The following is a 16779-nucleotide window of genomic DNA, read 5'->3' as shown; positions in this document are numbered from 1 at the left end:
TACTTTGGCCACCTGATGTGAAGAGCTGACTCATTGGAAAAGACCCTGATTCTGGGAAAGATTGAGGGCAGGAGGAGAAGGGCACGACAGAGGATGAGATGGCTGGATGACATCACCAACTCAATGGACATGAGTTTGGGTAGACTCCGGGAGTTCGTGAAGGACAGGGAGGCCTGCTGTGCTGTGGTTTATGGGGTAGCAAAGAGTTGACATGACTGAACAGATGAACTGAACTGAACTGAATGGATTATGACTCATTATAATTGGAATAAAGTAGGAAGCCAAGGGTCCATCCTGATATAATGTGTCATGCCTGCATGTGCACTTAGTCGTGTCCGACTCTGTGACCCCATGGACTGTAGCCCTTCAGGCTCCTCTGTCTGTGGGATTATACTGGCAGGAATACTGGAGTGGGTAGCCATTTCCTTTACCAGGGTTCATCTTGACCCAGAGATCGAACCCATGTCTCATGTGTCTCCTGTATTGGCAGGGGAATTCTTTACCATTGAGCCACTGGGGATATAATACTGATATAATAAGTGAATATAAAAATCGAAATTTTGATTAGGAACAAAATTTCTCAAAGTACCTCACCATGTCCCAAATACGTCACAGTGGAGGTGACTTGCAGACATCACCTTGATCAAATGATCAATGTGTACATCATCAGTAATAGAACATTTCAAAACTGCATGTCACCTGTAAGGATGCAATGGGAAGAACACAAAATCACTTCTATGGTATCCCTGCCAAAGGTGCATAACCTAATCTACTCCACAGAATATCAGAGAAGCCGTATGCCGTTTTACACCATAGGTGGTTGAGGTCTTCAAAAGGGTTAAAGTCATAAAAGTCATGCAAAAGATGAAAAAGGGATCTAGACTGAAAGAAACTGAGAAACATAACACCGACTAAAACACTTGATTTTTTTAATTAAGAAAATCTTTTGGGACAACTGATGAAATTGCATAGGATCTGATGATTAAGTGGTCCTAATTTGTCAGTGTTCACCTGCTGATTTGGATGATATTTTGAGGAGTTACACACTGAAGGATCAGAGCCACTGGGCACCATTTTGGCAGTATATTCTCAAAGTGTTCAGAAAACATAAAAGACTGTAATGTACTTGCAGATTTTGGGGAAAATTGACATTATTTCAGTGTCTTCAAAAAGTTAGAAAAACTCATTTTTAATGTTATACTTCAGCTAGAAGAGACAAATAAATGAATAAATAAAGTATGTCTATCAAATGATAACAGGCTTGAGCCCTAGGGCACTCTAACCCTTAAATATCAGTCAGCAGAGAAATAGCCAGAATGGCTGTGAAGGAAGCATCAATGAAGCAGGATGTAAATGAGGAGAAGCTGAGGAAGAAAAAGTTTTTAAAAGTAGGAAGTGGTTCAGTCTGTCAAATGCTGCGGAGAGATCAAGTAGGATGAACAGAAATCGGGTGATCAGTAGAACTGGTCTCAAGGTGTCCTGGAAGGTCAGGCTGGAGCAGTTTTCAGCTGAGTAAGGACAGCAGTCAGATTGAGAAGAGTCACAAAGAGAAACGGAGGTGAGGATGTGGAGTGGGTGAATATAGATAACATCCCAGAAGTGTTGCTGTTAAAGAAAATAAAAAATGTTGCTGTTGGAGGGTTATGTAGAGCTCACAGAGAGTTCTTTGTAAGAAGCAAGTTTACCAGGGCAGTCTGTACAGTGATGGAGATGATCCAGCAAAGAAGGAGAAACTCAGGATGCAGGAAACCCTCAGCCTAAACTGGAGTAGGGAGAGGGCTGTGATGAAGACTGCATATTGAGACACTGCCACTGGGAGGAGCAGACGCCCTTCATCATAGTGATAAATGGGAACGAAGTGGGGATGGGCCCAGGGAAAGATGTGAGCTCTATTATGGTGGGGATGAAGGGAGAATTTTCTGAGTTGCTTCTGTTCTGTCAGTGTAACGTGAAGCCAGGTCATCTACTGAGAGCAGAGTGTGTTGAAGCCCAGTAGTTGGGCACGTATGTTAGGACTTTGAAATGAGAGGAGAAGCAAATAGTGACAGCATTTTAAAGAGTGGGGACACCAATACAGAAGAACTGCAGAGAAGTGACTATGATGACCAAGCAGATTTGAGTGCCCATTTGAGATTTATGTTTATGAATTTAAGGTGAGGGGAATTCCTTGGTGGCCCCATGATTAGGACTCTGTGCTTTCACTGTTTAGGGTGTGAATACAAGCCCTGGCTGGGGAACTAAGGTCCCAGAAGCTGTGTGGCACCACCAAAAAATTTTTTAATTTAAAATATTAAGTGAGATCTCTCAGCATGCTTATGGATTTCTTGCAGCAACACCCAGCTGTTTCTTTACAGGTGAAGATGTAGGAAATACTAAGTGTCAGATCATTTTTTTCCCCAAATATATACATATGTATTTCTTCAGAGACATTACATGGCTCTTAACAAATAAAGACAAGGTATGAATTGCAAAGCTTTTAATGAAAACGTTTGTATTTTTTTACAGTTTGCATAATTTCACATCTATTTAATAGCAATTAATTCAATGCTTGCAAGCTCATCTACCTCTGAATTTGTCATAAAGTGTGAATCTAAGTTAATAAAATTAAGGAAAAGCATTAGCTTGTCTAATCCTTCTTTATGTTCCAGAATCAGCAAGATGCATAATGAGTTCTTTACAAAGGCTAAAATAAGTTGATGTATAAATTGTGAGTTTATTTTTAAAGCTATGTAAATGCAACATTTCTACAAAAACATTTAAATCAAAGGCCACATTGTATGAAAACAAAATTCTTAATTCAGGCTGTTTTCATAGTTAGTCATTTGACTAACTGTCAAATTCATCTCCTTTTGGCTGGACAAATGAAAATTCACATGCCTACACAGTGGGACTTTGCCCAAGATCAATTCACTTAAAGATATTCTTTTGTAATATTTGTGTTAAATATTGGGGAATACTTGTATCATTCAAAATTAAGTCTGGGTTATTTCTTTGATTAAGAACTTAATGTACTAGAGATACATTTGCTAACTAAGGTTTTAGACAAATATTCACCAGCATTAGTTCTGTTAAGAACCTGAAAAATGTTGTAGTAATATCAAACAATTAGCATATGAGGTAAACATCAAGCCTCTTAGAAGAAAGACCACATGCTCCTGCTTCTGTAAAAGCATTATTTGTTTGAAAGAGTGGTAGTATAACATTTTACTCAACTATTACTTCTTAATATGAAAAAGAGACAAATGAGCAGAAGAAAGAAAACAACAGAGTTACAGTTTGCAACCCTGAATATAACTGCTGACATCTCGGTTTCGACACTTGTTTTTCCACGCCACCCTGTAGAGAAAGATGAAATACATGGTAATAAGGTTAAAACATATCTTCATCGTGTTATACATATTTCAGATCCTTTGGGAGAACAAAATTGTTTATCAATATATGAAATACAGGCTACAGATCGATCCAAGTATTGCTATTTATTAACTGGAGACATGTATACCAAGGAGTTCACATCTCTCCCAAGCCTTCACTAGAGCACAGAATGCTGAACACAAATATTGAGTCTTGTGTAGTCCACAACACAACTGCAAAGCGTGTTCCAAATTTACTTACTTTCGAAATTAATTTCAAGATATGACAAGAATTGGTAGAGTATGTAGAAACTTAAAAACTCTAGAAGCCCTTAAAATAAATTGAGGAATAAAAGAATTAGATTCTGAATCGGTTAAAGTAGATTATTTCTATGTAATACACTGTTGAGCATAAATCTAATTTTTTAGATTTTCAGTTCTCAGTAGCATACCTTGGTCTTTGAGAATATTCCCTCACCTGTCTCATAACAGTAGGGTAAAACTACTGTAAAACAGTAGGGTAAAACTCCCCCCGACCCTTTTTTTTAAAACCGCACCACATGGCCTCTGGTATCTTAGGTTCCCCAACCAGGTACCAGACCCCCACCTCCTGAATTGAAAGCACAGAATCTAAACTACTAGGGAAGACTGCAGGTCTCCCTTTTAAAGCCTAACACATGCCTTGCTCTGTAAAAGGAACTTACATAGTGTTGCAGTTTGAAGTTTATACTTCAAACACAAACAAACCAGCTCATAGAAAAAGAGGTGAGATTTATGGTTACCAGAGGTGGCTATTGTGGGTGGCGTGAGGGGTGGGGGATGAAAGCAGTGGAAAGTACTACAGACTTCCAGGTATAAGATAAACAAACACTAGGGATGTAATGTACGACATGATAATATAATGAATAGATCAGAGTGTAAATCCTAAGCTTTTCATCACACACACAAAACTTTTTCTTCTGTTTCTTCAACTTTTTATCCATTGAGATCATGGGTGTTCACTAAACTTACTGTGACAATCATTTTGGGGTGTACATAAATCATTTATACTGTACACCTTAAACTTACGAAGTGCTGTGTGTCAATTATATCTCAACAACACTGGACGGAAAACAAAAAAATAACATACCATGCTGTAATGCCTTGCCGACTGACAATCGTCTTTGCACATGCTACAGCTTGAGTGATGTCATCTTTCAGCATAGCTGAAAAAGAAGTGGTGAGAAATGAGGAGAGTGCTCACAGGAATTTCATGTAAATTTTAGGTTCAGCCAGCTTTATTCTCTTAGGCTGAGGAAAGAACAACTAAAATTATTTTTTTAAGAGTCCCTTTATCTGTGAATATTGGGAGAAACTCTCTCCATTCCATCTCACTTGGCATGAAATAAAGCATTTTGTTTGTCATTTGCCAAAGTCATTGGAAGCTCTGGAACTATTAACAAATATGATAGAAGGTTCTCTTTTCACTGGACACTGTGAAAACCAAACAAAAACAAACAGAAGAACCTGGTCTAGCAGTTTTTTGCTCAGCAATTCTACTAGTGGAAATTTATTCCAAAAAAAATAATAAGATATGTACCCAAGATATATATGTTAATACAAGAGCTGGATTGATAAATTTTAGAATATTTATATAGTAGAATTCTATTCATCCAGAAAAAATAATAAAGATTAATATTTGTTAAAAAATTATTTTTTACAGTAAAGAGCAAATTGTAAGCTGGTAAATATAGTTCAGTTTCATTTTTGTTGAAGCACATTGCTTACATGTTTGTGGGTACAAATGTGCACGATACAGCTTTATATTCATGTACATGAGTGATATATATCCTGAAAGAAGATGTGGATACCAAAAGTTACCAGTGGTCATAAATCTCTGGGTAGTAAGAATTTTTATTCAATGACCACAGATTATTATATAATAAAAAATAATTTTTAAACCCTAACAATTAACTGAATACAAAAGAATATCCAGAAACTACTCTTCTTTATTAGGAATTTTAATATTAAAAATTAAACAATATCAAATTTGCAATACTTCTCAATATTTTATGCAATAATATTGTATGCAATAAATATTGTATGCAATACTTCTCAATATTTTATGCAATAAATATTGTATGTATGCAATACTTCTCAATATTTTATGCAATAAATATTGTATGTATGCAATAAATATGTAGCAAATACATATTTGCTAAGTAGCTTCAGTCGTGTCCGACTCTGTGAGACCCCATGGACTGTAGCCCCTCAGGCTCCTCTGTCCGTTGGGGTTCTCTCAGGCAAGAATACTGGAGTGGGCTGCCATGCCCTCCTCCAGAGGATCTTCCCAACCCAGGGATCAATCCCGTGTCTCTTACGTGTCCTGCGCTGGCAGGCAGGTTCTTTACTACTAGCCTCACCTGGCAAGCCCTAAATATTGCATATGTTATCTCAATTTGAAAAGGAACTCAATAGAATATTTGTTTCATTCTGATTAAACAAATCCATATATTAAATTGTTAGAATGATAGTGATTAAATATGAAGTGTAGTTTTTAGAGATGCACAGTAAAGAATTTAGAAATGGAAAGTTATAATGTTTCTAATTCACTTGAAAATCACTCAGCAAAAAACCACCAACTGGATAATATATACATAAAAGCAGTAAACATGACAAAATGTTAACAACTGCTAAAGCACATATTATACTGTTAAAGTACACATTTATGTTGATATACTAATGTTTCAAATTGTTCACATATTTAAAATATTTCATAATCAAAAGTTCTTTCATTTTCCAACAAAGGAGTATATATTTAAAACACACGCACATACAACCTGATTATCCCTAAACCTTTCCCAAACAAGGTAAGTAGGAGGAATAGCATTGCTCTTTACAAAGCATCAACAAGTCCAGTTATAATAAAGTGATAGATCATTCCAAAAATTTTTGTATGTTAACAAACAGCAACCTTTTATGATACCAGCTGTTTAATTTCTTACTTAAGGACTTAGGTAGATAATAAAGCATTTCTAGAAGTTAAGATGGAGTTTTTCTAGGTCCCTCATGAACTCTTCAAGACCTTTTCATTTGTATTAAATCTCTCTTCTTATAGGTACCACCAAATGGGACCTGTGCCATCACTTAACATTATCTTGTCTTACCACTGCAGGATACACCACAGCCATTAACTGCTTTTGGGGTTTTGCCATCATTACACCACCATTTGCTGTTGATCTGAAATATCCCATAATCAGTGCTTTTGCTTCCAGGATTGTAGTTTGTAACTCGTGTGTTATAACGGCTTTCTCCATAGGTCAAACACATTCCTGAAAAAAAATGTATTTTTAGTAATAAACAGCAACATCATATGCCTTATATTTCATAGCACAATTCTATTTTACTAATGATTTGTTTCAGAAGCATAAAGATATATTTTACTTGTAAATATTTTAACACTTGGTGTTGAGGGCCCTTAAGAGAATTCTTTTGTTAGCCAAACATTTGAAAATACTAATGAAATAAGATAACATATTGCAAAAATATTAAAATAGCTGTGTCTTCTATTACTATTACCCTTCCCGTGCTCCCATCCCTAGGTAAGATTGAGCCTAGAGTGGAAAAAGCAGCAGAGTTGGTGAGTCATTAGCAGCAGATGTATATGCTAATGGGAAAATACCTTTATTAGAAAAAGTAAGGATTTTCTAGGAGAAAGAAAATTTCTTATGATACCTAAAGGTGAATTTGGGTATCAAAATAGAATCCAGACAACAAGAATCATAGAATAGGAAAGACTATGTCATCCAGCCAGCCAGCCAGTTGCTCATTCGTTCAAAAATAACTTATGGAGGGGAAATATATGAATTCAATCTGAAAAATACAGTGAGGACGTTGACAAATACGGACTAAAGTACACAGCCACTTTTCCTTAAGGTACATCTTTAATTCTGTGGAAGAAAATGAAAATTAATTAATGGAGAGTTAAAACAATAAGATATATTTTCATGCTGCATTTCAGGGATCCTTATGTAGATATTGATTGAGGGAATTAGGTTCCTACTGTCCCTGTTTTAAGAGTTCAATGTAAGTTTTAAAAAACTTTGTTTAAAAGCTCAACATCATGGTAGGGGGATTAAAAATGAAAAAAAAAAAAAAAAAGCAACACTGCCTACTTAGGCTTGCAGAACACGAGTTCCAAACTGGAAATGAGTAGAGTCAAACACCAAGGGCTTGACAGACCTATCCCAGCTTCTGAAATATATCTTAGAGTCAGCCTTCATGTGCCAGCTGGCAAATTTAGTGGCACTAGAGGAGTATATGGGAATCTGGCATGCTTAGAATGCTGTAGAATTTGACCCTCCCACGACTCATTCCTTCACCTGGTACATCTGATTCTAAAGGAAACTTTGATGTTTTTAACCATTGTAAATGTGCAAACCTGCCAAGAAATAAAAAGGCCCATTCACTCAAAGTCTCTTTCTTCTTCCTCTGTTAGTGTCTGTTCCACACCTGGCTAACTGTTTGAAAGGATGAAGAAGAGTTAACTTACAATTTGCCAGGCTGACTCCCTTATAGCCATCCAGTCCATATCTTCTCAGAGTTCTGGCAAGCTCACACCTCTCAAATTTCTTGCCCTGGACAGTGACAGAAAGGAGGAGAAGCCCCAGAATAAGGACAGCCTTCATGTTGACTGAGAAGCCAGACCTCCAGGCTGACCAGGGTGAGCTGGACTTGGTATTTAACATCTTTTCAGTTCCCTCTTCTCTGATCAGTTTGGGGGCTCCACCCTTGGAGACATGTGGAAAGCAGGGACGTTTTATTACTTCACTGACACTAAAAGTTTTGTTCTGTATGTTTGCAGAGGGATATTCTGATGTCCTAAGAGTTAATTGCAAGAAAATAATGAAATATACTGCTCAGGAAGAACTGGGATTAGCACTATTGAATTTGAGCAACTATAAAGGAAAACAAAAACCCTGAATGAACATTTTACACAACTGAAAATGAGTTCCCATCTTGATTAACATTCACTTGCATGGTGTTGTTTTATATGCTTTCATTATATTGTCTTCATCTTTTTCCTTAAAATTCTATTATATACATTTTTATATATGTATGTATTTATTATATACATTTATGTATTATATACACAAAACAACATGACATGCTCCCTGGTGTTCTGACAGGTATGTAGCACTACACCATGTTGCTCAACCAGATTCCTCTGCCAACTTTTTTGGTGTCTATTACAAATTCTTATTTTATGAATCAGTGTTTTACTATAATAAGTAAGCTCATGTGAACAATATTCCTAACTCCTTTCTGACAATGTCTTATTTCACATTTCCATGTTAGAACATATAATGCAAAAGAACTTAACAGTAAAGTCTACAGAAAGATAACAGAATATGCCACCTAAAAATCTTCCCCTTTAGCACAAGGATTATTTTGAGCTGAAGACAACTGAGAAGAAACAGATCCAAGAAAAATTCTCTGCCCTCCTCCTGTTTTCCTGAAAGCAAAGCATAAATTTGTGCAGATATTAATCACCAACAACCTTGGTGATTATTGACACTTATCAGCCCCAAGACAGCAACAGAGGATTCAACAAAATAGCCTTTACTGAGTAGCTAGTATCTTCCATCAGTTTCTAATGTATTTATTGTTCCACAATTTGCCAACCTTGAAGCCTAGCACTGGTTTCCTCTGTCTTGTTGCTACTTTAAAAGTATATTGTTCTTTGGTCAAGATAATCTGTAAGTCCAAGTTCTAACCATGTTTTTAAGTTACTCCGCTAACATTTCTCATAAGTATATATGAGATCTACATGTTAATATACTTGTTTACTTTTCTCTTGTTAATCTTTTGCACAGAACCCCAGCCAAAAACTTAATAAGGTAAAATGAAACAAAAGTTTCCTCCTCTACAGTTTCTAGTGATGAGAATGAGACAGTGAAAGGTTGGAACACTCCACTCTCCCTGGAGACTGCAGTTGAGATATGGGATAACTGACAACAGGCCTGAGAATTTTTACCGTCAGTCTCCCAGCTCTCTGTCTGTAGTGCACAGTCAAAAGAGGAAGATAACAGTTTTTCCTTGTCCCTTTGTGAATTCACACTGGCAGAAGAAAAACATTTGTGAAAATTGATCTTGAATTGGGACTCTTGTGAATTTGGTTTTGGTAATCAACACCTATGGTTATTGATTCTTAGCCTTCCTGAAGGAGTCATGCTTTCCTTTGTCGCTGTCATTTGTCAGAAGAATGAAAAGCCATGAGATGAGAATCTCCATTTGTTTTATGTATTGAGAACTTGGCTTTGTCACCAGTGAGAATACTCCCTCTGGGTCCTGCCACTGGGGGGTGCAGGTTGTCTGTCAGGCTTGCATCAGCAGCTAGCCAGCCAGCTGGGAGCCTGAGACATGAAGTGACAGGCAACACTCTCTTTGTCCAACCATGCCAGCCTTTAGGGGAGTTTGAATAAAGTATCCAAGTCCATAAGAGGCCATAATGGCCTCTACCTTTGTTGCCTGGTTTTGAGGGGAAAACTCTCTTAGTAGTATCATCTTCTGGTAACACAGGTTAGGAGGCCAGTGATTTAAGGTGTCACTTGGTGGGAGATAGAGGTTTCTTTGCTACCTGTGACATGGAAGGTCTTTGCTTTCTTAGGCTTTCTCTGGAGGGGCTCTGCATCTTGAGAGGGCTACATTTCTTAGGGGACACCTCTCATGTCCATGGGTAAGCCCTAATATTGTTTTTTTTTTTTTTAATTGGAGGCTAATTACTTTACAATATTGTAGTGGTTAACATCAACATGAATCAGCCATGGGCGCACGTGTGTTCCCCATCCAGACCCCCTCTCCCACCTCCCTCCCCATCCCATCCCCCAGGGTCATCACAGTGCACCAGCCCTGAGCACCCTGTCTCATGCATCGAACCTGGACTGGCGATCCGCTTCACATGTGATCATATACACATTTCAACGCTACCCTCTAAAATCATCCCACCCTCATCTTCTCCCACAGAGTCCAAAAGACTGTTCTTTACATCTGTGTCTCTTTTGCTGTCTCACATATAGGGTCATCATTACCATCTTTCTAAATTCCATATATATGTGTTAATATTAGTATTTTTCTTTCTGGCTTACTTCACTCTGTATAATAGGCTCCAGTTTCATCCACCTCATTAGAACTGATCCAAATGCATTCTTTTTATTGACTGAATAATATTCCACTGTATATATACCACAGCTTTCTTATACATTCACCTGCCGATGGGCATCTAGGTTGCTTCCATGTCCTGGTTATTGTAAACAGTGCTGCGATGAACATTGGGGTACATATGTCTCTTTCAATTCTGGTTTCCTTGGTTTGTATGCCCAGCAGTGGGATTGCTGGGTCATATGACAGTTCTATTTCCAGTTTTTTAAGGAATCTCCACACTATTCTCCATAGTGGCTGTACTAGTTTGCATTCCCACTAATATTGGTTTTAAGTCATAAAAAGACTCACTGGTTTGAAGTCAGAACTGAAATACGTATACTGAAGATTTGTAGTTTTATACCTAAAAGGATTTTTAAATTTTTATCTATTTATGGCTGAACTGGGTCTTCGTTGCTGCATGCAGGCTTTCTCTGGTTGCTGCAAGCAGGGGCTGCTCTCTAGATGTAGGGAGTGAGCATCTCATTGTAGTGGCTTCTCTTGTTACCAAGCATGGGCTCCAGACCCCTGGGTTCAGTTGTTGCAAAGTGTACCCTCAATAGTTGTGGTGCAAAGGCTTAGTTGCCCCTCAGCATGTGGAATTTTCCCAATCAGGGATCAAACCCATGTCCCTTGCATTGGCAGGAGGATTCCTAACTACTGGACCACCAGGGAAGTACCTAAAAGGACTTTTTACAACTAAGTTATTTTATTTTTGGCTGTCCCGGGTCTTCATTGCTGTGTGAGCTTTTCTCTAGTTGTGCAGAGAGGGTGCTACTCTCTAGTGTGTGGGCTTCTCGTTCTCATTGTGGTGGCTTCTCTTGTTTTGGACCACAGGCTCTAGGGCACATGGGCTTCAGTAGTTGGGATTCATGGGCTCAGTACTGCAGGTCCCAGCCTCGAGAGAACAGGCTCAGGCATTGTGGTGCACAGGCTTGGTTGCTCTGGGGCATGTGGGATCATCCTATATCAGGGATTGAACCCGTGTATACTGCATTGGCAGGGGGATTCTTTACCACTGAGCTACCAGGGAAGACTGATAAAAGGATTTTTCAAAGAGCTCTAATCTGGACAGGTTCAACATTGGGAAAGGAGTTCATCAAGGTTGTATATTGTCACACTGCTTACTTCACTTCTACACAGAGTGCATGTGTGCCTGCATGATAAGTCACTTCACTGGTGTCCAGCTCTTTGCAACCCTGTGGACTGTAGCCCACCAGACTCCCCTATCCATGGGGATTCTCCAGGCAAAAATACTGGAGTGGGTTGCTATGCCCTCATCTAGGGAATCTTCCCGACCCAGGGATAAAACCTGCTTCTCTATGTTTTCTGCATTGGCAAGTGGGTTCTTTACCACTAGTGCCACCTGCGAAGCCCTCTATGTAGAGTACATCATGTGAAATTCTGGACTGGATGAAGCACAAGATGGAATCCAGATTGCTGGGAGAAATATCAATAACCTCAGATACGCAGATGACACCACCCTAATGGCGGAAAGCAAAGAGTAGCTAAAGAGCCTCTTGATGAAGGTGAAAGAGAAGAGTGAAAAGCTGACTTAAAACTCAAAATTTTAAAAACTAAGATCATGGCATCTGGTCCCATCACTTCCTGGCAAGTAGATGTGGAAAAAAATGAAACAGTGACAGACTTTATTTTCTTGAGCTCCAAAATTACTGTGGACAGTGAGTGCAGTCATGAAATTAAAAGACGCTTGTTCCTTGGGAAAAAAAGCTATGATAAACCTAGACAGCAAGTTCAAAAGCAGAGACATTACTTTGCCAACAAAGGTCCATCCAGTGAGAGCCATGGTTTTTCCAGTGGTCATGTATGGATGTGAGAGTTGGACCATCCGTCTGAAGGCTGAGCACCGAAGAATTGATGCTTTCAAACTGTTGTGCTAGAGAAGATTCTTGAGAGTCCCTTGGACTGTAAGGAGATCAAACCAGTTGATCCTAAAGGAAATCAACCCTGAATATTCACTGGAAGGACTGATGCTGAAGCTGAAGTTTCAATAATTTGGCCACCTGATGCAAAGTGTGGGCTCACTGGAAAAGACCCTGATGCTGGGAAAGATTGAGGGCAGGAGGAGAAGAGGGTGACAGAGAATGAGAGGGTGGGATGGCATCATTGACTCAATGAACATGAGTTTGAGCAAGCTCTGGGAGATGGTGAAGGACAGGGAAGCCTGCTGTGCTCCAGCCATGGGGTCACAAAGAGCTGGACACAACTGAGTGAGCAGCAACAACAACCTTCAACAAATGTCCTCTTGATACCTATAGGAAGATCAGATTGAAGAAAGAGAGGAGAGAGAAAGAAAGAAAAGAGAGAAGTATATATAGAATACCTTGGCTAGAGTGAGAAAAACTAAAACACTTCCTTAACAAGATTAGGATGGGAATATCGGAGAAAAACTTCAAGAATTGCAAATGGTACTCAAGTAGGTATAAAACTTATGTAAATATTGATAGCCAGGAAATAGCTTTGACAAAGGTCCAGAGAATATACAGAAAGGCTTGATAGATTTTCCCTTACTCTGTAAGCAGACCCCATCAGGTCCAGACCCCCCCATATTTGGGGCTGGCACTACCAAATAAAAATTATCGAGCTATATTATCCCACCACCAAAGAAAAGAAAAACATTATAGTACTTATCCTAGATTTCTGTTAATAGGCAAATATGCCCCTGAGTTCCTTCTTAGATAAAACCTACAATTCTTTCTCAGTCCCTTGGAAATGCTGACCTTACCATATCTTTAAAGTGTAAGCATCCAAAGAGATAAATGCTGACTAAAGCAAACATGGGACTGGGGGAAAAAAAAGAGAGAGAGAGATTTTATTAAAAAATAAATAAATTGCTATTTGGTATTTCCATAAGCTCTCTTGGCCCTAGATTTTGTTCACAGCCTCCATAAGATTATTTATTAAAGACAAGTAAAAATCTTAAAAGTACATTTCCAGAAATACTGGTAAAATGCTTCAGCCATCTGAATGGGTAAACTTAATTTGTTCCATCTGCCAGAAACACCATTTAGATCCAGCTCTTCTTTTATAATAATTATAAGAATATAGCTATTCTTTTTGCTTTAATTTACAAACCATAGAAGTTTATTTCTCACAGTTCTGGAGGCTGGAATGTCCAAGGTCAAGGCACTGGCACTGTGGATTCTTCTACAGGTTCTCTTCCTGGTTTGCAGCCAGGGCCTTCTTGCTGTTCCTCACATGGTAGAAGGGTCTCTGTGGGGTCTGTTTTATGAGAACACTAATCCCATTTGTGAAGGCTCCACCTTTATGATCTGAGAACTGCTCAAAGGTCTCATCTCCTAATATATCATCTTTGGGGTTTTAGGATGTCAACATCTGAATTCGGGGGAATACAAACAATATAAACATTCTTATATAAGTTCATCTCAAGGTTCAGTGGTAATGTTTTGAAATTTTTATCTCTAAAAGGGAGTTAGCTTCCTGCCCTAGAAATTTGCTACCAGTTGATAATTGCTTAAATGAATATTCTTATGTTTCAGGATTAGTTCTCAAGAATTTTCAGTGTTCTGGGACTCTGTCAAGTGATCTTAATTAGGAGTTCTGGGTTATTGAAAAAAGGGGGAATCTATTAACAGGTCTTCCTTGACTTACTGTGGGGTTACATTCTGATAACCCATCATAAGTCAGAAATAACATAAGTCAAAAATGCATTCTATACCCCTAACCTACCAAACATCAGAGTTTTGCCTAGCATACCTTAAACCTCCCTGGGACACATTCATTAGCCTACAGTCAGGCAAAATCATCTGACACAAAGTCTGTTTTAGAATTAAGTGTTGAATATGTCATGCAATATTGAATATGCTCTTGAAAGTAGAAGACAGAATGGTTGTCTGGGTACAGAATTGTTTTAAGTATATTGGTTATTTACCCTTGTAAACAAAAGGTAACACTAGCCTGGGAAAAGATCACATTTTAAACTCCAAGGATATTTTCTACTGAATGTGTCAGGGGAAGCACAGTGATTGAAACCACCCTCCCTGGCCAGGCACCATAGTAACCATCTGCATGAGTTGTTTTATGACAGGAGAACCTGATAAGGAATACAGAACTAATAAGCCACCACCAACCAGAAGAGTTCGGGAAAGGTTGAAAGGAGACACCGCGTGTCCGTCCACTTCCCAGAATCCCTCTCGCTAGCATCCATCTTGGCTGAGCGATGCGTGCTCCACCAGGAAAGACTCTGAATTAGAATGATTGGCCAAAGAACACCCAGAAACTAATCCCATCACCATAAAACCCAAGACTGCGAGCCACATGGCAGAGCTGTTCTTCTGGGTTCACTTACCCTACTGCTCTCCACCCGGGTGCCCTTTCCCAATAAAATCTCTTGCTTTGTCAGCACATGTGTCTCCTCAGACAATTCATTTCCGAGTGTTAGAAAAAAGCCCTGTTTCGGGCCCTGGAAGGGGTCCCCCTTCCTGCAACAAATGCATACCACTTCCACACCATTGTAAAGTTGAAAAACCATAAGCCATGTTGAAGTGGGCAGACCTTCTGTACTGTAATAGCAAATTCAGACACAGTGCATACCATGTCCCAGGCATTATTCTAAAAAGCTTAATATGTATTAATTCCCTTAACTCCCCTTGAAAAAGGTATTGTCAACATTGGCATTTTACCAATGAAGAAACAGAAGTTCACTGAAGTGCAGCAGTTTGCCCATAGCCCTTCTGGAAGCCAGTAAAAGGCCCCCCTGCCTGCCCACCTGCTTTTCCTGTAAGCTCTACCCAACACTTCAGTAAAATACCTATTAAAGGCCCATCAGAGCGCCTCTAACAGAAAGTTGATCTGAAAGCAGGCCAGTTAGTTGAGTTGGGATCTGTGGGAAATGGAAGGACAGGCTTGATGTCAGAGTGCTGTATCATCCTTTTGTTGTTGCTGTTCACTTAGCATTCCATTTAAGGGTCATACTAAGGTACATAGAAGGAGAGGCCTACCTGTGTTTTTGTTTATAGGTTCTCTTGCATGCAAGAAGCTGACAGGGCAGATAATCAAAACTTGTAATCATTGTGCTCATTGTTACTAGGGTAATTCCCTGGCTCCACCAGAAAAATAGCTTCAGGGAGAAGTCACAGTTCCCAGGAGCCACCAAATACTTGCAAAGGCTGGAGTTTTACTTCCTCATCAAGAATGAGCCTCTCCAAAGAAACACAGGAAACTAAGTATGCAAATTCTTGAAAGTATACATTTGCCTGGTGTGAATCACTACTTGCTTAATGAGGTGCTTTGTTAAGAAAACAGCTTTGTATAAGGATGGGGGGAGAAACAGGGACAGGAGGTGGTGGAGATGGTGCTGGAAAGGGATGGGTAGGATAAATAACTGTTAGGGCAAATGTATTAATTATATCTGCAGAGTTTTGGGTTTTTAATTTTTATTGGTTTGGGTGTTTTGGAGGGTTTTTCAGGTTTGGGTGTCATTTTGGTTTGTTTTTTTGGCAGATCTTTCTCTTTAATTCTACAAGGTGAGAATGACCAAGCAGAAGACAGACCCTCTGATCTTAGTGATAGTTTCCAAAGTTACTTGTTACTCACTTGGTGGTTGTTGAACTCTGAAATCTCCTCTTTTATTTTCTGAGAAAGGTGAGAATTCAATTTTTAAAAGTTTGCACACAGAAAACATCAGGATTCTGTAAACTTCATAAGAAGTTGGGTTTTGGCTTTGTGTCTGGCAGAGAGTCCCTTTATCCAGGAGAGTTGGTTTTGATCTTTCTAAGCAACAAGGCTTACCGTGACTGCTCCTCTGTCTTCGGCAGCCACAGGTCTGCTTGTTGCCTGGTGTGTGCACCCTCTCCTCGCCTTAGCCACCCTGTGTGGACGCAGGAGATTAATTAAACCCTGTGCAGTTCCTTTTCTTTCAAGTTCTGCTTGAGAGAACGTTCTGATTTTCAAGTGAGAAAATTTGTTTAAGTTCTAGTCATTCCGGAGCAGCACCCTGAGGTGTCTTGCCACAAGTTGCTGCTGCTACTGCTGCTAAGTCGCTTCAGTCGTGTCCGACTCTGTGCGAGCCCATAGACCGCAGCCCAACAGGCTTCCCCGTCCCTGGGATTCTCCAGGCAAGGACACTGGAGTGGGTTGCCATTTCCTTCTCCAATGCATGAAAGTGAAAAGTCAAAGTGAAGTCGCTCAGTCATGTCCGACTCTTAGCGACCCTACGGACTGCAGCCTACCAGGCTCCTCCATTCATGGGATTTTCCAGGCAAGAGTA

At 39.3% G+C, this 16779-nt stretch overlaps 1 protein-coding gene across 1 annotated transcript; it reads right to left on the bottom strand.

Annotated features, from left to right (window-relative positions):
• Positions 1-3269: 3269 nt before the first annotated feature.
• LOC104989761 (lysozyme C, intestinal isozyme-like) lies at positions 3270-8017 on the bottom strand. Its single transcript, XM_010841549.1, is given in 4 exon segments — positions 3270-3336; positions 4480-4555; positions 6497-6661; positions 7882-8017. Coding segments are annotated over 4 exon segments (444 nt in total).
• Positions 8018-16779: the final 8762 nt, after the last annotated feature.

This window comes from Bison bison, unplaced genomic scaffold, assembly GCF_000754665.1.
Source record: "Bison bison bison isolate TAMUID 2011002044 unplaced genomic scaffold, Bison_UMD1.0 scf7180017864163, whole genome shotgun sequence".
In the NCBI taxonomy this organism is placed as follows: domain Eukaryota; kingdom Metazoa; phylum Chordata; class Mammalia; order Artiodactyla; family Bovidae; genus Bison; species Bison bison.
The sequence above is the reverse complement of the archived record's forward strand: the minus strand, read 5'-3'. Positions and strand labels throughout refer to the sequence as shown.